The sequence below is a fragment of the Ranitomeya variabilis genome, chromosome 4, assembly GCF_051348905.1.
Source record: "Ranitomeya variabilis isolate aRanVar5 chromosome 4, aRanVar5.hap1, whole genome shotgun sequence".
Lineage (NCBI taxonomy): Eukaryota > Metazoa > Chordata > Amphibia > Anura > Dendrobatidae > Ranitomeya > Ranitomeya variabilis.
The window spans coordinates 8,221,717-8,249,280 of NC_135235.1; the positions used below are offsets into that span (position 1 = coordinate 8,221,717).

The 27,564-nt window shown below is 53.4% G+C and overlaps 1 protein-coding gene across 1 annotated transcript in view; it reads right to left on the reverse strand.

The window, feature by feature from the left end:
- LOC143769415 (alpha-2-macroglobulin-like protein 1) overlaps positions 1-27,564 on the reverse strand; it is a 305,150-nt gene that overhangs the window by 92,712 nt on the left and 184,874 nt on the right. The window contains exons 24-27 of the mRNA XM_077257911.1: positions 12,470-12,521; positions 9,174-9,257; positions 6,485-6,661; positions 4,783-4,864 (exon numbers count right to left, since the gene is read on the reverse strand). Of these exons, the coding sequence (XP_077114026.1) occupies positions 4,783-4,864; positions 6,485-6,661; positions 9,174-9,257; positions 12,470-12,521 (395 nt within the window). The remainder of the gene's footprint in view (positions 1-4,782; positions 4,865-6,484; positions 6,662-9,173; positions 9,258-12,469; positions 12,522-27,564) is intronic.

Below are 27,564 nucleotides of genomic sequence, written 5' to 3' on the forward strand. Positions count from 1 at the left end.
GTGCGCACCCAACGTCAGACACACCGTTGTAACATGAGTGGCCCTGGGGCGGTCCCGCCGGCCTCAAGAGAGTTCCCCCCTACCCCAGCTCAAACTGGGCTGTACTACGTGCAAAATTATGTCGCACAGCTCCACCAATCTTTAGTCTATTCGCTGACATCATTCAATGTCTGGCACTGACAATACAAATTTGTAGACATCTATGATGCAACTTAAAGTAGTCTGTGTCTGTGTCCTATATTGGCACCATTAAATAGTTACTGCCAAATTACTATGTCAGAAACACAGCAGATGAGCCCACCCCTGTACCTAAGTATGCCATCTTTTTTTTTGTTTTGGTTGTTTTGCGAGACATTAACATCTATTTATATTTTGGGAGTACTGGGACAGACACTCCTTGCACTACTCCTCCACTCAGCACCAAGCTGCCTGCCCGTGTATCCATGTAACCGCTGTAAAACTGCCATGAGCCTATTGTTTGTTATTTTAGGCCTTTGATAGCCTGTCTGCGGTCCCTACTCCTCCACTGACCACCAAGCTGCCTGCCCGTGTATCCATGTAACCGCTGTAAAACTGCCATGAGCCTATTGTTTGTTATTTTAGGCCTTTGAAGCCTTTCTGCGCTCCCTCCTTCCACTAGTCCTCCACTGACCAGACCACTGCTGCCCGTGTACCCCAGGAACCAATTTTAAAGTGCCTACAGCCAGCCCATTTTATTGTGTTAGGCCTTCGAAGCCTGTCTGCGGTCCATACTTCCACTAGGCCTCCACTGACCAGACCACTGCTGCCCGTGTACCCCTGGAACCAATTTTAAAGTGCCTACAGCCAGCCCATTTTATTGTGTTAGGCCTTCGAAGCCTGTCTGCGGTCCCTCCTTCCACTAGGCCTCCACTGACCAGACCACTGCTGCCCGTGTACCCCTGGAACCAATTTTAAAGTGCCTACAGCCAGCCCATTTTATTGTGTTAGGCCTTCGAAGCCTGTCTGCGGTCCCTCCTTCCACTAGGCCTCCACTGACCAGACCACTGCTGCCCGTGTACCCCTGGAACCAATTTTAAAGTGCCTACAGCCAGCCCATTTTATTGTGTTAGGCCTTCGAAGCCTGTCTGCGGTCCATACTTCCACTAGTCCTCCACTGACCAGACCACTGCTGCCCGTGTACCCCTGGAACCAATTTTAAAGTGCCTACAGCCAGCCCATTTTATTGTGTTAGGCCTTCGAAGCCTGTCTGCGGTCCATACTTTAAATACTCCTCCACTCACCACCAAGCTGCCTGCCCGTGTATCCATGTAACCGCTGTAAAACTGCCATGAGCCTATTGTTTGTTATGTTAGGCCTTTGATAGCCTGTCTGCGGTCCTTACTTTAAATACTCCTCCACTCACCACCTAGCTGCCTGTGTATCCATGTAACCGATGTAAAACTGCCATGACTGCCTACTGTTTGTTATTTTAGGCCTTTGATAGCCTGTCTGCGGCCCCTACTTGCAATACTCCTCCACTGACCACAATGCTGCCTGGAGTGCCTGCCTGTGTATCCATGTAACCGATGTAAAACTGCCATGACTGCCTACTGTTTGTTATTTTAGGCCTTTGATAGCCTGTCTGCGGCCCCTACTTGCAATACTCCTCCACTGAGCACAATGCTGCCTGGAGTGCCTGCCTGTGTATCCATGTAACCGATGTAAAACTGCCATGACTGCCTACTGTTTGTTATTTTAGGCCTTTGATAGCCTGTCTGCAGCCCCTACTTGCAATACTCCTCCACTGACCACACCAATGCTGCCCGTGTACCCCTGGAACCTATTTAAAAGTTCATAGAGCCTAGTTATATATTTTATTTACTATTAATAAGGCCATGATGGACTACGCTGTACCACGCTACAAGCTAACCAGTCGACACTTCTTTTGCGAGAAAAGCCATCCCAACCCTCCACCAGCATGTAGAAGACCGCATTGTCCATGCACTCTGGCAATCTGTGAGTACAAAGGTGCACCTGACAACAGACGCATGGACCTGTAGGCATGGCCACGGAAGATTACGTGTCCATTACGGCGCAATGGGTTAATGTGGTGGATGCATGGTCCACAGGGGACAGCCTACTAAGTCTGTCTGCAGTCCCTAATTCAAATTGTCCTCCACTGTCTAAATCGGAACTTCCACCTTCTGGCTTTCGGCCTATAGTATCAGAAATTAAACTGCATTTGGCCTTCAACTTTGGTTAGGGCCTACTAACGGCTTCTGCCCCTCCCTGGTGTTGTCCTCAACTAAATAAAGCTGAGCTTCAACCTTCCGGCTCTCATTAAGTGGTTTTTAAAAAAAAAAAATTGGTGGTTAGGGCCTACTAACGGCTTCTGCCCCTCCCTGGTGTTGTCCTCAACTAAATAAAGCTGAGCTTCAACCTTCCGGCTCTCATTATGTGGTTTAAAAAAAAAAAATGGTGGTTAGGGCCTACTAACGGCTTCTGCCCCTCCCTGGTGTTGTCCTCAACTAAATAAAGCTGAGCTTCAACCTTCCGGCTCTCATTAAGTGGTTTTAAAAAAAAAATGGTGGTTAGGGCCTACTAACGGCTTCTGCCCCTCCCTGGTGTTGTCCTCAACTAAATAAAGCTGAGCTTCAACCTTCCGGCTCTCATTAAGTGGTTTTTAAAAAAAAATGGTGGTTAGGGCCTACTAACGGCTTCTGCCCCTCCCTGGTGTTGTCCTCAACTAAATAAAGCTGAGCTTCAACCTTCCGGCTCTCATTAAGTGGTTTTAAAAAAAAAAAAATTGGTGGTTAGGGCCTACTAACGGCTTCTGCCCCTCCCTGGTGTTGTCCTCAACTAAATAAAGCTGAGCTTCAACCTTCCGGCTCTCATTATGTGGTTTAAAAAAAAAAAATGGTGGTTAGGGCCTACTAACGGCTTCTGCCCCTCCCTGGTGTTGTCCTCAACTAAATAAAGCTGAGCTTCAACCTTCCGGCTCTCATTAAGTGGTTTTAAAAAAAAAATGGTGGTTAGGGCCTACTAACGGCTTCTGCCCCTCCCTGGTGTTGTCCTCAACTAAATAAAGCTGAGCTTCAACCTTCCGGCTCTCATTATGTGGTTTTAAAAAAAAAAAAAATGGTGGTTAGGGCCTACTAACGGCTTCTGCCCCTCCCTGGTGTTGTCCTCAACTAAATAAAGCTGAGCTTCAACCTTCCGGCTCTCATTAAGTGGTTTTAAAAAAAAAATGGTGGTTAGGGCCTACTAACGGCTTCTGCCCCTCCCTGGTGTTGTCCTCAACTAAATAAAGCTGAGCTTCAACCTTCCGGCTCTCATTATGTGGTTTTAAAAAAAAAATGGTGGTTAGGGCCTACTAACGGCTTCTGCCCCTCCCTGGTGTTGTCCTCAACTAAATAAAGCTGAGCTTCAACCTTCCGGCTCTCATTAAGTGGTTTTAAAAAAAAAAAAAATGGTGGTTAGGGCCTACTAACGGCTTCTGCCCCTCCCTGGTGTTGCCCTCAACTAAATAAAGCTGAGCTTCAACCTTCTGCTCCAAATTACCATTTTAAAAAATGCAATAGGCTTTTCCGGCCTACTAAAGGTGTCTGCCCCTCCCTGGTGTTGTCCTCAACTGAACAAAGCTGAGCTTCCACATTCTGGCTTTCGCCCTATACTATCAGATATTAAACTGCATTTGGCCTACTAGTGTGGTTAGGCCCTTGAAACAGTGTCTGCTGCTCTTGGGTTTGCTACTCCACTGAACAAAGCAATGCCGCCTGTTTAGTCCTGTTACCAATTTTGAACTGCATGTAGCCTACTTTATTCTTTGGCCCTATATCTGTTTCCTCCTCATCCTGCCCATTGCCCAGCCACTGCTAAATGAGTCTGCTGGTACATTGACCTAGACCACTACATTCCCCTTGTACTCTACACAGCCAGAATCTGACCCTGCTGAAAGTAAGGTTCCCCTTCCCGCATGTTATACCACCTTACACAGGGACAAAGAGGAAGGTGCAGATGAAAGTGCAGGTTCCTTCATCAGGTGGGGGGGCATACTCGTTGGCGACGTCACTGGCACAGGGCCCCTCAGAGTACGCAAAAGTGTCGCTGCTGGTGGGAGGCGCCCCCGCCATGCAAACACACCGCCGTACTTTGAGGGGCCCTGTGCCAGTGGCAATGCGAACGAGTGGGCCCCCCCTGCTTGCTCAGGATCACAGCACTTGCAACTTTTAAATACTTACCTTTCCCTGCAACACCGCCGTGACGTAGTCCGCATTTCCTGGGCCCACGAAAAACTTGAGCCAGCCCTACTCCCCCCACAACTTTCCCCCAATTCCCTATGCCCAACTATTATTATACAGTTAATTAAGATTGGCAAGCTTCAGAAACAAGAATGGATGTTTTTGGCATTAAAATGGGCACTGTAGGTGTTTTCCTGGCCTCCACTCACTGCCGACTATGCTTCCCCATTGACTTGCATTGGGTTTCGTGTTTCGGTCGATCCCCGACTTTTAGCGATAATCGGCCGACTGCACTCGACTCGACTCTGGACAAAATCGGGTTTCCCAAAACCCTACTCGATCTTAAAAAAATGAAAGTCGCTCAACCCTAGTCATCAGTGTACAGTCCGGGGGTCATCAGCGTACGGGTCCGGGGGTCATCAGCGTACGGGTCCGGGGGTCATCAGTGTACAGTCCGGGGGTCATCAGTGTACAGTCCGGGGGTCATCCTGGTCACGAGCACTGGGTCACGTTATGTGTCATGGGCGCTGCATCATATCAGATGTGTCTGACTTTCCGGTGTTATTTTTACGGTACTCACCATGTGCTGCCCTCCGAATCACTATTGCCAAAGGCGCTGTATGAGCCGTCTAAGCGTTTGTACATGTGCTGTCGGGCATATCCTACAAGAGACCGGACAGGAACCGAAGGGTTAAGAACACGTATAAAAAAAATACCTGCACACGGCTGTGACATTTACTGTACCGAGCTGGGATAGGGCCCTAAAGAGGTGCGTAGGGCCCTACAGGACATCTTTGAGGCACGCAACATAGACTCCAGATATCCGGAGAATGCCTCACCCTTCTCTATATAACTGGAGCGTGCACTCACCCTTCTCTATATAACTGGAGCGTGCACTCACCCTTCTCTATATAACTGGAACGTGCACTCACCCTTCTCCATATATCTGGAGCATGCACTCTCCCTTCTCCATACATCTGGACCATGCACTTACCGTTCTCCATATATTGTCAGGACTCTGAACATTTTTTATTACCTTTTTGTGCATTACTGCCCTTTTCCAAGATGGCGTCTTTGGTGTCATGTGCACTGTGTCTTCCTGCTATAAAACTCCACCCCAGCCTTCAGTCTGTGCTAGAGTATTCTGCCTTGCATCCAGCTCCTGACCTCTGGTGACTCCCTGGCTATATACCTGCTCCTGTGAACCTGTGGGGTTATCCTGCTACTCTGCTCTGAGTTCCTGCTGCATACACCAGTTTCCAGTAATCCTCCTTCATCTGCTGCTCGTGTTTGCTTCCATCTGCATTTGCTGGACATGTAAGCTGTTTCTGCTCTGCAAGAACCTGAGACTATTACCCAGACCTCCCTGGTTGAGCTAAGATATTATTTTGAACTGCCTTATATGCTTATCTATCTGTGTTTTGAACTAAGCAAGGACTTATTCATGTCAAGTATCCTCCAGAATAATTGTGCTTCATAGACTTTCTGCTTGATTGCATTTTCCTCTGAAGTTCCCTATAGACTGCTGAGCTGTGTTTAATATTTGCACCAAGTGTTGTGGACTTGAGTTTCTCTCTGCACCTGTTTGAATCACCGTGTGATAATATAGACTTTACCACTTATAAAACTGTGTCCTGTAGTTGTCTTGTTCCACCAAAGAGTCTCCTGAGTTATCCCCTATAATTATTACATATATCTGGAGCATGCACTCACCCTTCTCTATATATCTGGAGCATGCACTCACCCTTCTCCATATATCTGGAGCGTGCACTCACCCTTCTCCATATATCTGGAGCGTGCACTCACCCTTCTCCATATATCTGGAGCGTGCACTCACCCTTCTCCATATATCTGGAGCGTGCACTCACCCTTCTCCATATATCTGGAGTGTCCACTCACCCTTCTCCATATATCTGGAGCATGCACTCACCCTTCTCCATACATCTGCACGGTGGCTCAGTGGTTAGCACTGCAGCCTTGCAGCACTGGAGTCCTGGGTTCAAGCCCACCCTGGACAACATCTGCAAAGAGTTTTTATGTTCTCTCCGTGTTTGCATGGGTTTCCTCTGGGTTCTCCGGTTTCCTCCCACATTCCAAAGACATACTGATAGGGAATTTAGATTGTGAGCCCCAACGGGGACAGCGATGATAATGTGTGCAAACTGTAAAGCGCTGGAGCATGCACTCACCCTTCTCCATATACCTGGAGCGTGCACTCACCCTTCTCCATATATCTGGAGCATGCACTCACCCTTCTTCATATATCTGGAGCATGCACTCACCCTGTTTCAGCATATTTTTGCCTTTGTCTATGATGGTTGGGTTCAGCTGATTGGAGCTCTTCAGATACTTGAGAATGAAGACATTTGGGGCAAAGAGGATCATGTTCTGCTCCCCGCAGCCGTAGGACATGGCCAGGAGGTTGCCAATGTTACTCAAGGATGGCCCCAAGATGTCCCCTGGTCCGGGAAAGAGATAAAAAAGAAGCAAATGGTCAATTGAGAATTACATATTCACCACAGAAATGCAAACTACGCGGTAAATGGACGGGGCGGCAGGAAGGTGGAGGCCGTGGGAATGTAGCGTAGACTGTTATGATCTGGTGACCTTGGAGCCGCATGGGACTTTCTCAGGAGTAGGTGGAACCTGTACTGACCGCAAACCCTAAACTGACACCACAACTAGAAGTAGCCGTGGGGTGTGCCTAACACTCCCTAGACACTTCGACACAGCCGGAGGACTAAATACCCCTATGGATGGAAATGGGAATTCTATCTTGCCTCAGAGCAGAACCCCAAAGGATAGGCTGCCCCCCACAAATATTGACTGTGAGTATTAGAGGAAAAGACACACGCAGGCAGAAATCAGGATTTAGCAAAAGAGGCCACGCTAGCTAAATAGGAAAGGATAGGACAGAATACTAAGCGGTCAGTATTAAAACCCTAAAAATAACTTGACTGAAAATATCCAAACACAGTCTAAGCTGGACAAGAAAAAAACGTGAATAGCACTGAATTGTAAAGCACACAGCATGTGTGCTGTAGAAACAAAAACCAGACACTTATCTTTGCTGATTTGGCAGCAGGGCAGGAGGAACCAGACAGAGATGCAAAACCTCCAAGAACAATGGACAACTGGCAAGGGCTAATGAATCCTGCACACCTAAATATCCCAGTCAGAGCTGCAATCAGCAGGGACACCTGCCCAGGATTGCAACCCAGGGACAACTGCATTACTATCAACAACCACCGGAGGGAACCCAAGAGCAGAATTCACAACAGTAGACACAAGCACTGTGGGGTCGTCCTTATCCAGGAATAGAGATGGGCGAACCCGAACAGTAAAGTTCAGCATCCGTACCGAACACATACTGTTCGGGCACAGTCACCGTACACGGACTTCACCAGGAAGTCTGGGTAATTGTCGGGTTTGGCTTCCCCGAACACTGGGTGTTTTGGCACAGTCATGTGCATGGCAGCGCGGCAACCACCGCTTTGGATCGGCAGGAAAATCATCACCGCCAGTCAGACAGCTGCGGTTCCCATGCTGTCAAATGACAGCGAGCATGCAGCTATCATCAGAGGTATAAAGTTTACCTCTGGTCATTGGTGTCGGATGATGGGACAACTGCTCCCATCATCCGACACTTGCTGCCGCTAATAACAGCAAAGGATCCGCCCCATTTTTGACAACCAGCCAAGCTAAAGCAGACAGTTGGGGGCTGGTATTCTCAGGATGGTAAGTGGCCATGGATATTGACCCCCCCACCTAAAAATAGCAGCCCACAGCTGCCCAGAAAAGGCACATCTATTAGATGCACCATTCCTGGGGCTTCCCACTTGACCAGTAATGGTGGCAAGTGGGGTTCATATTTGTGGGGTTGATGTCACCTTTGTATTGTCAGGTGACATCAAACCCACAGCTTAGTAATGGAGAGGCCTCTATAAGACACCTATCCATTACTAATCCTATAGTTATATGGTAAATAAAGATACAGCCAGAATAATGTCCTTTATTATAAATAAAACAAAACACAGTTTTACATTTTTATTTAAAAATAACATACAGTTGTACTTAGCTAATGCCTATTCCACCGAAGCCCTTGTTCTCCTGTAATAAAACAAAAATAAAAAACAACAATATCCCTCACCTGTCCATCATATTCTCCCACGCCGTAACATATGTCTGGGGGATAAACGTCATCGAGGTTACTTCTGGTCACTGAGGCAATATCCATGACCCCTTACCAGCCTGAGAATACTAGCCCCCAGCTGTCTGCTTTGGCTTGGCAGGTTGTCAAAAAAGGGGAAGACCCCTCTATTCTTGATAACTAGCCTTGCTGAAGCTGACAGCTGAGGATTGCAGCCCCAACTGATAGTTTTGCCTGGCCGGTTATAGAAAATACAGAGGAACTCCAAGGCATTTTTTTTAAATTATTTTTTTACCGCACAGGAGCAGCTGATGAATACTCCCGTCAGCCGCTGCTGCTCTCACTTTTATTAGCGGCAGCAGGCGTTGGCTGATGAGAACAGTAGTCCCATCAGTTGACACTTTATACTTTCGATCACAGCTACACACTGTCTGATCGGCGGTGTTGATTTTACCGTCGGTCAGAGGTGACGTTTTCCGCGCTGTCATGCCCATGACAATGTGGCAAACACTGGATGTTCGAGCCCCCCATTCAAGTGACTGAGGTTGGGGTTCGGGTCCCGGTACAGTTCTGGTACCTGAACTTTTATAACAGTTCGGCCGAACCCGCAAGACTCGAACATCCAGGTGTCCGACCATCTCTATCCAGGACTAGTCTTTATATGGAGAACTGGAAATTTCTGCAAGTTAAATTGGCAGCCTGTGGACTGTAGTGTGCATTGTGCAACATTGGGGGCGCTGACATGTGATCCCTGAGATCAGCCCGTCAAGACGAGAGCCGCCATAAGATCAGACAGATCCTCACCCTGAGCCTGCACTCACCGCACACACTGATGAAGGCTCTCTCCGACCCTGGGACGTACGAGGACGGGAGCTGGAACCTGACCGTCTCCGACACAGAATGACCTGAAGAGGCAGAAGAGTCTGAGCAGTCAGCAGATAAGCGGCGCCGGTGTCACATCGGGGTGTATGGGTGATGTTCAGGACAGCAGATAAGCGGTGCCGGTGTCACATTGCATTGCACACAGTGACTGCACAGGAGGAGGAGACTGCACACAGTGACTGCACAGGAGGAGACTGCACAGGGAGGTGAGACTACACACAGTGACTGCACAGGAGGAGAAGACTGCACACAGTGACTGCACAGGAGAAGGGGGAGACTGCACACAGTGACTGCACAGGAGGAGGGGGAGACTGCACACAGTGACTGCACAGGATGAAGGGACTGCACACAGTGACTGCAAGGAGGAGGAGACTGCACACAGTGACTGCACAGGAGGAGACTGCACAGGGAGGTGAGACTACACACAGTGACTGCACAGGAGGAGAAGACTGCACACAGTGACTGCACAGGAGAAGGGGGAGACTGCACACAGTGACTGCACAGGAGGAGGGGGAGACTGCACACAGTGACTGCACAGGAGGAGGGGGAGACTGCACACAGTGACTGCACAGGAGGAGGGGGAGACTGCACACAGTGACTGCACAGGAGGAGGGGGAGACTGCACACAGTGACTGCACAGGAGGAGGGGGAGACTGCACACAGTGACTGCACAGGAGGAGGGGGAGACTGCACACAGTGACTGCACAGGAGTAGGGGGAGACTGCACACAGTGACTGCACAGGAGGAGGGGGAGACTGCACACAGTGACTGCACAGGAGGAGGGGGAGACTGCACACAGTGACTGCACAGGAGGAGGGGGAGACTGCACACAGTGACTGCACAGGAGGAGGGGGAGACTGCACACAGTGACTGCACAGGATGAAGGGACTGCACACAGTGACTGCACAGGAGGAGGAGGAGACTGCACACAGTGACTGCACAGGAGGAGGAGACTGCACACAGTGACTGCACAGGAGGAGAAGACTGCACACAGTGACTGCACAGGAGAAGGGGGAGACTGCACACAGTGACTGCACAGGAGGAGGGGGAGACTGCACACAGTGACTGCACAGGATGAAGGGACTGCACACAGTGACTGCAAGGAGGAGGAGACTGCACACAGTGACTGCACAGGAGGAGACTGCACAGGGAGGTGAGACTACACACAGTGACTGCACAGGAGGAGAAGACTGCACACAGTGACTGCACAGGAGAAGGGGGAGACTGCACACAGTGACTGCACAGGAGGAGGGGGAGACTGCACACAGTGACTGCACAGGAGGAGGGGGAGACTGCACACAGTGACTGCACAGGAGGAGGGGGAGACTGCACACAGTGACTGCACAGGAGGAGGGGGAGACTGCACACAGTGACTGCACAGGAGGAGGGGGAGACTGCACACAGTGACTGCACAGGAGGAGGGGGAGACTGCACACAGTGACTGCACAGGAGTAGGGGGAGACTGCACACAGTGACTGCACAGGAGGAGGGGGAGACTGCACACAGTGACTGCACAGGAGGAGGGGGAGACTGCACACAGTGACTGCACAGGAGGAGGGGGAGACTGCACACAGTGACTGCACAGGAGGAGGGGGAGACTGCACACAGTGACTGCACAGGAGAGGGGGGAGACTGCACACAGTGACTGCACAGGAGGAGGAGGAGACTGCACACAGTGACTGCACAGGAGGAGGAGACTGCACACAGTGACTGCACAGGAGGAGGGGGAGACTGCACACAGTGACTGCACAGGAGGAGGGGGAGACTGCACACAGTGACTGCACAGGAGAAGGGGGAGACTGCACACAGTGACTGCACAGGAGGAGGAGGAGACTGCACACAGTGACTGCACAGGAGGAGGGGGAGACTGCACACAGTGACTGCACAGGAGGAGGGGGAGACTGCACACAGTGACTGCACAGGAGGAGGGGGAGACTGCACACAGTGACTGCACAGGAGGAGGGGGAGACTGCACACAGTGACTGCACAGGAGGAGGGGGAGACTGCACACAGTGACTGCACAGGAGGAGGGGGAGACTGCACACAGTGACTGCACAGGAGGAGGGGGAGACTGCACACAGTGACTGCACAGGAGGAGGGGGAGACTGCACACAGTGACTGCACAGGAGGAGGGGGAGACTGCACACAGTGACTGCACAGGAGGAGGGGGAGACTGCACACAATGACTGCACAGGAGAGGGGGGAGACTGCACACAGTGACTGCACAGGAGGAGGAGGAGACTGCACACAGTGACTGCACAGGAGGAGGAGACTGCACACAGTGACTGCACAGGAGGAGGGGGAGACTGCACACAGTGACTGCACAGGAGGAGGGGGAGACTGCACACAGTGACTGCACAGGAGGAGGGGGAGACTGCACACAGTGACTGCACAGGAGGAGGCGGAGGAGGAGACTGCACACAGTGACTGCACAGGAGGAGGAGACTGCACAGAGTGACTGCACAGGAGAAGGGGGAGACTGCACACAGTGACTGCACAGGAGGAGGAGACTGCACACAGTGACTGCACAGGAGGAGACTGCACAGGGAGGTGAGACTACACACAGTGACTGCACAGGAGGAGGAGACTGCACACAGTGACTGCACAGGAGGAGGGGGAGACTGCACACAGTGACTGCACAGGAGGAGGGGGAGACTGCACACAGTGACTGCACAGGAGGAGGAGGAGACTGCACACAGTGACTGCACAGGAGGAGGAGGCTGCACACAGTGACTGCACAGGAGGAGGAGGAGACTGCACACAGTGACTGCACAGGAGGAGGAGGAGACTGCACACAGTGACTGCACAGGATGAAGGGACTGCACACAGTGACTGCAAGGAGGAGGAGACTGCACACAGTGACTGCACAGGAGGAGGAGACTGCACACAGTGACTGCACAGGAGGAGGAGACTGCACACAGTGACTGCACAGGAGGAGGAGACTGCACACAGTGACTGCACAGGAGGAGGGGGAGACTGCACACAGTGACTGCACAGGAGGAGGGGGAGACTGCACACAGTGACTGCACAGGAGGAGGAGGAGGAGGAGACTGCACACAGTGACTGCACAGGAGGAGGAGACTGCACAGAGTGACTGCATAGGAGAAGGGGGAGACTGCACACAGTGACTGCACAGGAGGAGGAGACTGCACACAGTGACTGCACAGGAGGAGGAGACTGCACACAGTGACTGCACGGGAGGGAGAAATGCATAAAAAGATTTTCGGCGGGTTACCATCAGAGATCAGCAGAGAGTTGTGTGTCTGCACCACTTCAGTCCCCTCAGCCTGAAAGGAAAACACAGATTCAGTAATGGCGGCTTTTGTTGTGGGGTCCCTTTTAAAGAACTGACAACAGGAAGTGCGGCCATGTTGGTTGTCAGCTTTGAATTGTATTTATTAGCTGATGGTTGGAGCTGTGATAAACTGCAAGAAGCTAATGCACAAAACCACTATGGCGGAAGAATAACAGACCTGCAGCTGTATGAAGAAAAGTATGTGCCCCCCGCAGGTTATACATCAGGGGTGAGGGTCCGGAGGTTATACACCAGGGTGAGGGAGGGGCGCTGGATGTTATACACAGGGGGGTGAGGGTCCGGAGGTTATACACCGGGGTGAGAGAGGGGGGGCTGGATGTTATACATCGGGGTGAGGGTCCGGAGGTTATACACCGGGGTGAGGGAGGGGGGCTGGATGTTATACATCGGGGGTGAGGGTCCGGAGGTTATACACCGCGGTGAGGGAGGGGGGCTGGATGTTATACATCGGGGGTGAGGGTCCGGAGGTTATACACCGCGGTGAGGGAGGGGCACTGGATGTTATACATCGGGGGTTGAGGGTCCGGAGGTTATACACCGCGGTGAGAGAGGGGGCTGGATGTTATCGGGGTGAGAGTCCGGAGGTTATACACCAGGGTGAGGGAGGGGGGCTGGATGTTATACATCGGGGATGAGGGTCCGGAGGTTTTACACCTGGGTGAGAGAGGGGGGGCTGGATGTTATACATCGGGGATGAGGGTCCGGAGGTTATACACCTGGGTGAGGGAGGGGCACTGGATGTTATACATCGGGGATGAGGGTCCGGAGGTTATACACCGGGGTGAGAGAGGGGGGCTGGATGTTATACATCGGGGGATGAGGGTCCGGAGGTTATACACCGGGGTGAGAGAGGGGGGCTGGATGTTATACATCGGGGGGTGAGGGTTTGGAGGTTATACACCGGGGTGAGGGAGGGGGGCTGGATGTTATACATCGGGGGTGAGGGTCCGGAGGTTATACACCGGGGTGAGGGAGGGGCGCTGGATGTTATACATCGGGGTGAGGGTCCGGAGGTTATACACCGGGGTGAGGGAGGGGGGCTGGATGTTATACATCGGGGGTGAGGGTCCGGAGGTTATACACCGCGGTGAGGGAGGGGCACTGGATGTTATACATCGGGGGTTGAGGGTCCGGAGGTTATACACCGGGGTGAGGGAGGGGGGCTGGATGTTATACATCGGGGATGAGGGTCCGGAGGTTTTACACCTGGGTGAGAGAGGGGGGGCTGGATGTTATACATCGGGGATGAGGGTCCGGAGGTTATACACCTGGGTGAGGGAGGGGCACTGGATGTTATACATCGGGGATGAGGGTCCGGAGGTTATACACCGGGGTGAGAGAGGGGGGCTGGATGTTATACATCGGGGGATGAGGGTCCGGAGGTTATACACCGGGGTGAGAGAGGGGGGCTGGATGTTATACATCGGGGGGTGAGGGTTTGGAGGTTATACACCGGGGTGAGGGAGGGGGGCTGGATGTTATACATCGGGGGTTGAGGGTCCGGAGGTTATACACCGCGGTGAGAGAGGGGGCTGGATGTTATCGGGGTGAGAGTCCGGAGGTTATACACCGGTGTCACGATTCACACCGTGACTGTCACCAATTGTCAAGGTCCCTTAGCCGCTGCCCACAATATGTCACGGATTGGGGTGACTTTAGACCAGCAGACGGCTATCACATGTGCAGGGGCTTATCCTAGTTATCCCTCCACTGCCACAATGTGATGAAAAAACACCCACGAGGCTATTGACCTCTTAGTTTACAGCAGGGGCTTATTTTAGGTATCCCACTGCTCTTCAGTATACCATGAACTGCAGGGATTTGTGTCTATCCCGCTTACAGTTCCACTTAACACTTGCAGCTCTCTGGCGCCCCCCTTACTCTCAGGTCAGATTAGGTACTGCACCTGGGGTAATTAGTCGCCAGAAAGGCTGCCTGCTATGTACTGGCTATTGGGCGCACTGCAGCAACGCGATAACTACTCCCACTCAGGCAGGAACAATAATTATCAAGCCGCAGTCGCTACAGTGACCCCCCCAAAAAGCCGGCACACGGTAAGCTGCCACCAGCGCCGATTAAACGGGTTCGGCTGCTAACCCAAAACAGTAGCGTAAATTCCCTTCAAAGACAGGGTACGTTTTTAGAGCATGGAGAACGAACTAGTAATAACTATGATACCCCATAAATGATTTTTAGGCAGTGTTTATAAAATATTTCACAAAGATGTTACAAATGAGACAATTGCAAATATGTACAAGGTAATTATGAAAATAAAAGGATTAAATGAAGAAACGATAACTCACATGTTCTTAGGTCATAGCATTACAGGCAACCAGACATCCCAATGCATGAGGTACAGCTCTCCAGGTCAGACTCAAAATCTGCCTCCTGAAAGTCTCCCAGCAACTTAAAACCTGCAGTCTGTGACCTCACAGAAAGGGCTGGCTTTTCCAGATCCTCCTACCTCTTCGGTTTCACTAACTGGGCATTAAATATATCTGATGCCCGTATCTTCGCTACAGAACATAAAATAATCGCACCATACCCATCATTCATCTCGCAGTACCGTGGGCACTCCGACGAGACCAAACAAGTCCTATTTGTCACGCACACTGACTGAGAAATCCCTACTTCTTCACCAGATGGAGCTACATGCCTGTGATTATAGTGATGCGTAGATCCTCCGAGTGTGATTATGACGATATATTTTGGTGTTCGTAACTTAAACGGTTTGCATAATATCTTTCAAAAACAGAACAAAGGATTTTCATGATTCTAGAAGTTTCTCTAACAGTTCCTGCTAACACAAATTTCTCTTGCAGCTATGCTAGTCGTAAATACCTTTCGTCAATAAAACTCCCCCACCAGGCAAGCTCTTCTACACAGACAGATAGAAACACAGGGAAGGAAAGAGAACCAGAGAGAGGGGGGGGGGGTTTTAGCCCCCGCATGCTAGCAAGAAAACTAACTTATGATATTTCATACCATATCGTGACACCTCCCCCTTTTGGCGTGCGCTACGGCGGCAGGACCTCTCGGTATGCCTCCATGCGCACCTCCGTGGGTTCACCCTGGCGGGAGAGTCCATCTGCATTACCATGCTCTTTGCCCGCTTTGTGTTTAACGGTGAAGTCAAATTGCTGAAGGGCAAGGCTCCAGCGTAGCAACCTGCCGTTGGTTCCACACATGGTGCTTAGCCAGCGCAAAGGGTTGTGGTCGGTCACCACCGTGAAGGTGCGACCGTACAAGTAGGGCTGCAAGCGCTGCAGGGCCCAGACTATGGCCAGGCACTCCTTCTCAATGGTGGAGTAGGCCACTTCCCTCGGCAAAAGTTTCCGGCTCAGGTACAACACGGGGTGCTCTTGGTCCTCCGAGTCAACCTGGCTGAGCACAGCACCAAGGCCAAACTCGCTGGCGTCGGTCTGTACCAAGAACGGTCGACTGCTGTCGACTGCTTTCAACACAGGGGCGTTGCACAGTGCGGTCTTCAACGCCTGGAAGGCCCCCTCACAGCCATCTGTCCAGTTGACGATGTGGGGTAGCTTCTTCCTGGTGAGGTCCGTCAAAGGTTTTGCCAGGCTACTATAGTGCTGCACGAAGCGCCTATAGTACCCTGCAGTGCCCAGGAAGGACATCACCTGTTTCTTGTTCCTGGGAGTGGGCCAGTTCACGATCACGCCCACTTTGTCAGGCTCTGGCTTTAGGGTGTTTCCACCTACCCGGTGCCCCAGGTAGTGAACCTCCCTCATGCCCATCTGGCACTTTCCCGGCTTGATAGTCAGTCCTGCTCGGTGAATTCGCCCGAGCACCTCCTCGAGATGCTGCAGGTGTTCATCCCAGGAGGGACTGAAGATGGCAATGTCATCTAAGTACGCCACGGCGTACTTCTCCAGTCCCTGAAGCAGGAGATTGACCATCCGCTGAAAAGTGGCAGGGGCATTCTTCATGCCGAAGGGCATGACCGTGGACTCGTACAGTCCAAAGGGGGTGATAAAGGCGGACTTCTCCTGCGCCTCGGGGCTCAGGGGAATCTGCCAGTATCCGCGACTCAGATCCATTATTGTCAGGTATTCTGCGCCAGCTAACTTCTCAAGCAGCTCCTCGATGCGCGGCATTGGGTGCGCGTCAGAGGCTGTAATGGCGTTGAGCCCCCTGTAGTCCACGCAGAACCGGGTGGTCCGGTCCTTCTTTGGCACGAGAACTACAGGTGAGGCCCACGCGCTCTTTGACCGTCGAATCACCCCCAGCTGTAACATCTCATCGATCTCCTGGCGCATAATCTGCTGCACCTGGTCAGAGATTCGATAGGGTGTTCGCCGTAGTGGGGCGTGATTCCCGGTGTCCACCTCGTGGACGGCTAACTCAGTCCTTCCAGGCCGGTTGGAGAACACGACCCGGAAAGGTTCCAGCATGGTTTGCAACTGCAACCGCTGTGGTTCATCTAGCGAGGCGCTTACCTCCACGTCCTCAATGGACCCACGGGCCTTGGCTTGGGCCAGCATGTCCAGGAGGGTGTCTTCCTCCCCGTCTTCGGGTGCGCTGCAGACCGGTAGGACGAAAGGTTCACGTTCGTGATGAGCCTTCATCATGTTGACGTGAAAGGCCTTTCGCCTACCCCGAGTGTGGTCAAGCGTGACCACATAGGTGACCGGGTTGAGCTGTTGGTGGACGACGTACGGGCCCTCCCAGGCTGCCTGAAGCTTATCCGTTGGTACAGGAACCAGCACCCACACCTTTTGACCCACGTGGTAGGTCCGCTCCCGGGCGTTCTGGTCGTACCAGTGCTTCTGATCAGCCTGAGCCTGCGTCATGTTGTCATGCACCAACTGCGTCAAGGTCTGCATCTTGTCACGGAAGCGCATGACATACTCCACTATGGACACTTCGGAAGGGTTCGGCTCCTCTTCCCAGGATTCTCTTACCAACCCAAGGGGTCCCCGGACTCGCCTGCCGTACAGGAGCTCGAAGGGTGAGAACCCCGTCGAGGCCTGCGGAACCTCTCTGTAAGCGAATAGCAGGTGTGGGAGGTACCGCTCCCAGTCGCGCCCTTGTGTCTCAACCAGCATGCGTAGCATCTGTTTGAGGGTACCATTGAAGCGTTCACACAAGCCATTGGTCTGTGGGTGATACGCACTCGATACCAGGTGCTTCACCTGCATTTTCTTACAGAGAGCCTCCATTAGGTGAGACATAAATTGGGTCCCTCGATCAGTAAGCATTTCCCTGGGAAATCCTACACGTGAAAAGATGGCCAACAGGGCATCCGCCACCTTATCTGCCCTAATTGACGACAGAGCTACTGCCTCTGGGTACCGGGTAGCGTAGTCTACCACAGTAAGAATATATTGCTTTCCAGAGCTGCTGGTGACGGCCAGCGGGCCCACAATGTCCACCGCAATCCTCTGGAAAGGCTCCTCTATCACTGGCAAAGGGATCAGGGGAGCCTTAAGAGCAGGCCCCGCCTTCCCCACTCTTTGGCAGGTGACACAAGAGCGGCAGTAGTTTGACACATCTGTCCCCATCTTAGGCCAATAGAAGTGTTGAGACAGCCGGGCCTTAGTTTTGCTGATCCCCAAGTGTCCAGCTAGCGGGATCTCATGGGCAATCCGCAACAACTCACCCCGGAATTGCTGCGGGACGACCAGCTGTCTTTCCCTCAACCACTCCTTTTGTGATTCTCCGGGTACTGTCTCCCGGTACAACCTTCCTCCTTCCCAGAACACCTTCTCCTTATCAGTCTCGGAGAAGCGCGTCCCGGCGAGTTGTCTCAAACTCTCTAGGCTCGCATCTGTGTGCAGAGCGGCCTGAAACTCCTGGCTAGGGGAAGCCAGAAGCGACGTCAGGGTCCCTTCCCCACGGGAGCCCTCTGGGACCTGCACTGGGTCCACCTCTGGTTCAGTCATACTGATGACTGAGGAGGGTCCGGAAGGCAGACAGGTATCTGTGTTCCGGGCACTCTGACTGCGGGTGACAGCAGCTACGTAGGCTGTCTCCCCGGGGATTTCTACAGACCCAACAGCCGACGCTGCTATGGGCTCTACCTCCCCATCCACCCCCGTTACCTCAGGAGCATTGCTACTTATGGGCCAGTTACCTTCCTCGGTGGCACTGGTCAATTTCATGGCGTCACCTGTCTCACGGTTCCCATGTATCTCCCCATTTCTTGTAGCACCGACACTTGCCCCTGCTAGGGGTTCCTCAGCCGTCTCACTCCGCAGAGCAACGTGGCTGAGCACTCCTGTACCTATGGACACATCAACTTTTACAGAAACATCATTATCAGATACAGTTGGCACAGGTACAACATTTTCACCATCAATCCTAGGGAAAAAATGGTTAGCAGATGCATCACTACAAGATAAAGCATGGTCAGGTAACACATGCGATTTCCCATCATCATCATCATCATCATCATCAGGGTTAACGTTACCCTTATTAGTAGATTGGGGAGGGGTGTCAGGGACGTAGTATGCAAACAACCTCCCCAAATCAGTCCCCAACAAAACATCAGTGGGCAAATTATCAGACAGCCCCACTTCTTTCACCCCACTCCCGGCACCCCAATCAATAAAAACCCGGGCCATCGGTAAGGGACAGCTGATGCCCCCAATCCCAGTGACCGTTAGGGTTTTCCCCGGAATGATTTCTTCAGGGGCCGCCAGTTCAGGTCGGATGAGGGTTCGTTCAGCCCCGGTGTCCTTGAGGCCTGTAGCAACACGACCTCCCACAGTGACAGGCTGTACGTTGTCACACACCCTCCCAGCCACACCACCCACCAAAAGAACTGCTGCATTAGGCCCTGGGGCCTGGGATGAGGAGTTCTTCTGCTTGGCTTGACATTGGTGACTGAGGTGTCCAGTCTGCCTGCAGTGGTAACACTGGCGAAGTTCGGTGGTAGGTCTGGTGCTGTTGGCCACGGGGACAGGACCTCTGGTGTGTTGGCTGGCAGGGGTACTGGCGTTGGCTGCAGGCTTACCCCCTCTCCAGCTGGTGGTGACTGGCTTCCGCACTTCCGATCTACGGTTGGCCTCATAGGCATCGGCAATCTGCGCTGCTTTCGTCACATCGTTGGGTTCTCTGTCCATCACGAACTGTCGCACTTCAGTTGGGCAAAGACGGAAGAACTGGTCTTTGATCATCAGGTCTCGCAGCTGTGTAAAGGTGGTCACTGACAGTCCTTGGGTCCACTGGTCAAAGTGGGTCCCCAGTCTATGCACCACATCACTGTAACTGTCGTGTGGGCCACGTAGGAGGGTCCGAAACTTTTTACGGTACACCTCGGGTGTAAGCTGGTACTTAGCTATGAGAGCCTGCTTGATGGCCTCATAGTCACCATCTTGTTCTTGAGGGAGTGCAGCAAACGCCTCCAGGGCTTTTCCTCTCAGCCCTGGTGTCAGGTACCGTGCCCATTCTTGTGTAGGCAGCTGGTACTGTCTGCAGGCTTTCTCAAAGGCCCGCAGAAACGTGTCCAAGTCCCCATCCTTTTCCATAACAGGAAAGTGGTCGGGCCGGGGCTTTGGTGTCTGAGCGCTGCTGGATTCACGGCTCTGGGACGACCCCTGCATTTGCAGTTGGGCCATCTGCAGCTGGTACTCCCTCTCCGCTTGCTGGGCCTCTCGCTCGGCTCGGGCCTCTCGCTCGGCTCGCTGGGCCTGGGCCTCTCGCTCAGCTCTCTCTTGGTATTGCTGGATCAGCTGCAGACGTCGGTCCAGGTCATCTGCGGAGCATTGTTGCAGAGCCAGCTGCAGGAGGAGGTCTGCGCCCCCTTGGTTGCCAGTAGGGCCCGTATTCAGTGGTTGGACCTCTACTGCAGCACCATGTTCGCTTGTGCTGGCATCTGCGGCTTCTGGGCTCTGTGAGTGGTCTAGAGCGGCTTCCCATTGCATCAGGGCTGCGACCAGTTCGCTTTTGTTTTTGCTTGCATAGTCAATGTGCTGTGACTTGCATAAGGCAACAAGGGTGTCTCTGGTCTGCTGTTCATAAAAGGCTTCTCCCAGCCCAACCATGGTTGCCAAATAAAAGATAGGATAGAAAAACGAAGAGAAAGGGAAGGGATAATTACCAGTACACAATTGTCTCACAACTAATAAACACTGAGTTCGTTCTCCAAACTTATTTGCGCAGAGTTCTCGCAAGAACTTTCTGCAAGTTTTTAGTGAGAGGAATGATTGCTCAAACCAAATCACTAATGCTCTAATATCCCACCGCCTTGCCACCAATATGTCACGATTCACACCGTGACTGTCACCAATTGTCAAGGTCCCTTAGCCGCTGCCCACAATATGTCACGGATTGGGGTGACTTTAGACCAGCAGACGGCTATCACATGTGCAGGGGCTTATCCTAGTTATCCCTCCACTGCCACAATGTGATGAAAAAACACCCACGAGGCTATTGACCTCTTAGTTTACAGCAGGGGCTTATTTTAGGTATCCCACTGCTCTTCAGTATACCATGAACTGCAGGGATTTGTGTCTATCCCGCTTACAGTTCCACTTAACACTTGCAGCTCTCTGGCGCCCCCCTTACTCTCAGGTCAGATTAGGTACTGCACCTGGGGTAATTAGTCGCCAGAAAGGCTGCCTGCTATGTACTGGCTATTGGGCGCACTGCAGCAACGCGATAACTACTCCCACTCAGGCAGGAACAATAATTATCAAGCCGCAGTCGCTACAGTGACCCCCCCAAAAAGCCGGCACACGGTAAGCTGCCACCAGCGCCGATTAAACGGGTTCGGCTGCTAACCCAAAACAGTAGCGTAAATTCCCTTCAAAGACAGGGTACGTTTTTAGAGCATGGAGAACGAACTAGTAATAACTATGATACCCCATAAATGATTTTTAGGCAGTGTTTATAAAATATTTCACAAAGATGTTACAAATGAGACAATTGCAAATATGTACAAGGTAATTATGAAAATAAAAGGATTAAATGAAGAAACGATAACTCACATGTTCTTAGGTCATAGCATTACAGGCAACCAGACATCCCAATGCATGAGGTACAGCTCTCCAGGTCAGACTCAAAATCTGCCTCCTGAAAGTCTCCCAGCAACTTAAAACCTGCAGTCTGTGACCTCACAGAAAGGGCTGGCTTTTCCAGATCCTCCTACCTCTTCGGTTTCACTAACTGGGCATTAAATATATCTGATGCCCGTATCTTCGCTACAGAACATAAAATAATCGCACCATACCCATCATTCATCTCGCAGTACCGTGGGCACTCCGACGAGACCAAACAAGTCCTATTTGTCACGCACACTGACTGAGAAATCCCTACTTCTTCACCAGATGGAGCTACATGCCTGTGATTATAGTGATGCGTAGATCCTCCGAGTGTGATTATGACGATATATTTTGGTGTTCGTAACTTAAACGGTTTGCATAATATCTTTCAAAAACAGAACAAAGGATTTTCATGATTCTAGAAGTTTCTCTAACAGTTCCTGCTAACACAAATTTCTCTTGCAGCTATGCTAGTCGTAAATACCTTTCGTCAATAAAACTCCCCCACCAGGCAAGCTCTTCTACACAGACAGATAGAAACACAGGGAAGGAAAGAGAACCAGAGAGAGGGGGGGGGGTTTTAGCCCCCGCATGCTAGCAAGAAAACTAACTTATGATATTTCATACCATATCGTGACAACCGGGGTGAGAGAGGGGGGCTGGATGTTATACATCGGGGGGTGAGGGTTTGGAGGTTATACACCGCGGTGAGGGAGGGGCACTGGATGTTATACATCGGGGGTTGAGGGTCCGGAGGTTATACACCGCGGTGAGAGAGGGGGCTGGATGTTATCGGGGTGAGAGTCCGGAGGTTATACACCAGGGTGAGGGAGGGGGGCTGGATGTTATACATCGGGGATGAGGGTCCGGAGGTTATACACCGCGGTGAGAGAGGGGGCTGGATGTTATCGGGGTGAGAGTCCGGAGGTTATACACCAGGGTGAGGGAGGGGGGCTGGATGTTATACATCGGGGATGAGGGTCCGGAGGTTTTACACCTGGGTGAGAGAGGGGGGGCTGGATGTTATACATCGGGGATGAGGGTCCGGAGGTTATACACCTGGGTGAGGGAGGGGCACTGGATGTTATACATCGGGGATGAGGGTCCGGAGGTTATACACCGGGGTGAGAGAGGGGGGCTGGATGTTATACATCGGGGGATGAGGGTCCGGAGGTTATACACCGGGGTGAGAGAGGGGGGCTGGATGTTATACATCGGGGGGTGAGGGTTTGGAGGTTATACACCGGGGTGAGGGAGGGGGGCTGGATGTTATACATCGGGGGTGAGGGTCCGGAGGTTATACACCGGGGTGAGGGAGGGGCGCTGGATGTTATACATCGGGGTGAGGGTCCGGAGGTTTTACATCGGGGTGAGGGAGGGGCGCTGGATGTTATACATCGGGGGGTGAGGGTCTGGATGTTATACACCGGGGTGAGAGAGGGGGCTGGATGTTATACATCGGGGTGAGGGTCTGGATGTTATACACCGGGGTGAGAGAGGGGGGCTGGATGTTATACATCGGGGGATGAGGGTCCGGAGGTTATACACCGGGGTGAGAGAGGGGGGCTGGATGTTATACATCGGGGGGTGAGGGTTTGGAGGTTATACACCGGGGTGAGGGAGGGGCACTGGATGTTATACATCGGGGGTTGAGGGTCCGGAGGTTATACACCTGGGTGAGAGAGGGGGGGCTGGATGTTATACATCGGGGGTGAGGGTCCGGAGGTTATACACCGCGGTGAGGGAGGGGCACTGGATGTTATACATCGGGGATGAGGGTCCGGAGGTTATACACCTGGGTGAGGGAGGGGCGCTGGATGTTATACATCGGGGTGAGGGTCGGGAGGTTATACACCGGGGTGAGAGAGGGGGGCTGGATGTTATACATCGGGGGTGAGGGTCCGGAGGTTATACACCGGGGTGAGGGAGGGGCACTGGATGTTATACATCGGGGGTGAGGGTCCGGAGGTTATACACCGGGGTGAGGGTCTGGAGGTTATACACCGGGGTGAGAGAGGGGGGCTGGATGTTATACATCGGGGGTTGAGGGTCCGGAGGTTATACACCGCGGTGAGAGAGGGGGCTGGATGTTATACATCGGGGGTGAGGGTCCGGAGGTTATACACCGGGGTGAGGGAGGGGCGCTGGATGTTATACATCGGGGTGAGGGTCTGGAGGTTATACACCGGGGTGAGAGAGGGGGGCTGGATGTTATACATCGGGGATGAGGGTCCGGAGGTTATACACCGGGGTGAGGGAGGGGCACTGGATGTTATACATCGGGGGTGAGGGTCCGGAGGTTATACACCGCGGTGAGGGAGGGGCACTGGATGTTATACATCGGGGATGAGGGTCCGGAGGTTATACACCGGGGTGAGAGAGGGGGGCTGGATGTTATACATCGGGGGGTGAGGGTTTGGAGGTTATACACCTGGGTGAGGGAGGGGCGCTGGATGTTATACATCGGGGGTGAGGGTCCGGAGGTTATACACCGGGGTGAGGGAGGGGCGCTGGATGTTATACATCAGGGGTGAGGGTCCGGAGGTTATACACCGGGGTGAGGGAGGGGCACTGGATGTTATACATCGGGGGTTGAGGGTCCGGAGGTTATACACCGGGGTGAGGGAGGGGGGCTGGATGTTATACATCGGGGGTGAGGGTCCGGAGGTTATACACCGGGGTGAGGGAGGGGCGCTGGATGTTATACATCGGGGTGAGGGTCCGGAGGTTTTACATCGGGGTGAGGGAGGGGCGCTGGATGTTATACATCGGGGGTGAGGGTCCGGAGGTTTTACATCGGGGTGAGGGAGGGGGGCTGGATGTTATACATCGGGGGTGAGGGTCCGGAGGTTTTACATCGGGGTGAGGGAGGGGGGCTGGATGTTACACATCGGGGGGTGAGGGTCTGGATGTTATACACCGGGGTGAGAGAGGGGGCTGGATGTTATACATCGGGGTGAGGGTCCGGAGGTTATACACCGGGGTGAGGGAGGGGCACTGGATGTTATACATCGGGGGTGAGGGTCCGGAGGTTATACAGCGGGGTGAGGGAGGGGCACTGGATGTTATACATCGGGGGTTGAGGGTCCGGAGGTTATACACCGGGGTGAGGGAGGGGGGCTGGATGTTATACATCGGGGGTGAGGGTCCGGAGGTTATACACCTGGGTGAGGGAGGGGGGCTGGATGTTATACATCGGGGGTGAGGGTCCGGAGGTTATACACCTGGGTGAGAGAGGGGGCTGGATGTTATACATCGGGGGTGAGGGTCCGGAGGTTATACACCGGGGTGAGGGAGGGGCGCTTGATGTTATACATCGGGGGTGAGGGTCCGGAGGTTATACACCGGGGTGAGGGAGGGGGGCTGGATGTTATCGGGGTGAGGGTCCGGAGGTTATACACCGGGGTGAGGGAGGGGGGCTGGATGTTATACATCGGGGTGAGGGTCCGGAGGTTATACACCGGGGTGAGGGAGGGGCGCTGGATGTTATACATCAGGGGTGAGGGTCCGGAGGTTATACACCGGGGTGAGAGAGGGGGGCTGGATGTTATACATCGGGGTGAGGGTCCGGAGGTTATACACCGCGGTGAGAGAGGGGCGCTGGATGTTATACATCGGGGATGAGGGTCCGGAGGTTATACACCTGGGTGAGGGAGGGGCGCTGGATGTTATACATCGGGGTGAGGGTCTGGAGGTTATACACCGGGGTGAGAGAGGGGGGCTGGATGTTATACATCGGGGGTGAGGGTCCGGAGGTTATACACCGGGGTGAGGGAGGGGCACTGGATGTTATACATCGGGGGTGAGGGTCCGGAGGTTATACACCGGGGTGAGGGAGGGGCGCTGGATGTTATACATCAGGGGTGAGGGTCCGGAGGTTATACACCGGGGTGAGGGAGGGGTGCTTGATGTTATACATCGGGGGTGAGGGTCCGGAGGTTATACACCGGGGTGAGGGAGGGGCACTGGATGTTATACATCGGGGGTGAGGGTCCGGAGGTTATACACCGGGGTGAGGGAGGGGCACTGGATGTTATACATCGGGGGTTGAGGGTCCGGAGGTTATACACCGCGGTGAGAGAGGGGGCTGGATGTTATACATCGGGGGTGAGGGTCCGGAGGTTATACACCGGGGTGAGGGAGGGGGGCTGGATGTTATCGGGGTGAGGGTCCGGAGGTTATACACCGGGGTGAGGGAGGGGCGCTGGATGTTATACATCAGGGTGAGGGTCTGGAGGTTATACACCGGGGTGAGAGAGGGGGGCTGGATGTTATACATCGGGGGTGAGGGTCCGGAGGTTATACACTGGGTTGAGGGAGGGGCACTGGATGTTATACATCGGGGGTGAGGGTCCGGAGGTTATACACCGCGGTGAGGGAGGGGCACTGGATGTTATACATTGGGGATGAGGGTCCGGAGGTTATACACCTGGGTGAGAGAGGGGGGCTGGATGTTATACATTGGGGGGTGAGGGTTTGGAGGTTATACACCGGGGTGAGGGAGGGGCGCTGGATGTTATACATCGGGGTGAGGGTCCGGAGGTTATACACCGGGGTGAGGGAGGGGGCTGGATGTTATACATCGGGGTGAGGGTCCGGAGGTTATACACCGGGGTGAGAGAGGGGGGCTGGATGTTATACATCGGGGTGAGGGTCCGGAGGTTATACACTGGGTTGAGGGAGGGGCACTGGATGTTATACATCGGGGGTGAGGGTCCGGAGGTTATACACCGCGGTGAGGGAGGGGCACTGGATGTTATACATTGGGGATGAGGGTTCGGAGGTTATACACCTGGGTGAGAGAGGGGGGCTGGATGTTATACATTGGGGGGTGAGGGTCCGGAGGTTATACACCGGGGTGAGGGAGGGGCGCTGGATGTTATACATCGGGGTGAGGGTCCGGAGGTTATACACCGGGGTGAGGGAGGGGGCTGGATGTTATACATCGGGGTGAGGGTCCGGAGGTTATACACCGGGGTGAGGGAGGGGGCTGGATGTTATACATCGGGGTGAGGGTCCGGAGGTTATACACCGGGGTGAGGGAGGGGGCTGGATGTTATACATCGGGGTGAGGGTCCGGAGGTTATACACCGGGGTGAGGGAGGGGGCTGGATGTTATACATCGGGGTGAGGGTCCGGAGGTTATACACCGGGGTGAGGGAGGGGGCTGGATGTTATACATCGGGGTGAGGGTCCGGAGGTTATACACCGGGGTGAGGGAGGGCGCTTGATGTTATACATCAGGGGTGAGGGTCCGGAGGTTATACACCGGGGTGAGAGAGGGGGGCTGGATGTTATACATCGGGGTGAGGGTCCGGAGGTTATACACCGCGGTGAGAGAGGGGCGCTGGATGTTATACATCGGGGGTGAGGGTCCGGAGGTTATACACCGCGGTGAGAGAGGGGCGCTGGATGTTATACATCGGGGATGAGGGTCCGGAGGTTATACACCGGGGTGAGAGAGGGGGGCTGGATGTTATACATCGGGGGTGAGGGTCCGGAGGTTATACACCGGGGTGAGGGAGGGGCACTGGATGTTATACATCGGGGGTGAGGGTCCGGAGGTTATACACCGCGGTGAGGGAGGGGCACTGGATGTTATACATCGGGGGTTGAGGGTCCGGAAGTTATACACCGGGGTGAGGGAGGGGCACTGGATGTTATACATCGGGGGTTGAGGGTCCGGAGGTTATACACCGCGGTGAGAGAGGGGGCTGGATGTTAAACATCGGGGGGTGAGGGTCTGGAGGTTATACACCGGGGTGAGGGAGGGGCGCTGGATGTTATACATCGGGGTGAGGGTCTGGAGGTTATACACCGGGGTGAGAGAGGGGGGCTGGATGTTATACATCGGGGGTGAGGGTCCGGAGGTTATACACCGGGGTGAGGGAGGGGCACTGGATGTTATACATCGGGGGTGAGGGTCCGGAGGTTATACACCGCGGTGAGGGAGGGGCACTGGATGTTATACATCGGGGATGAGGGTCCGGAGGTTATACACCGGGGTGA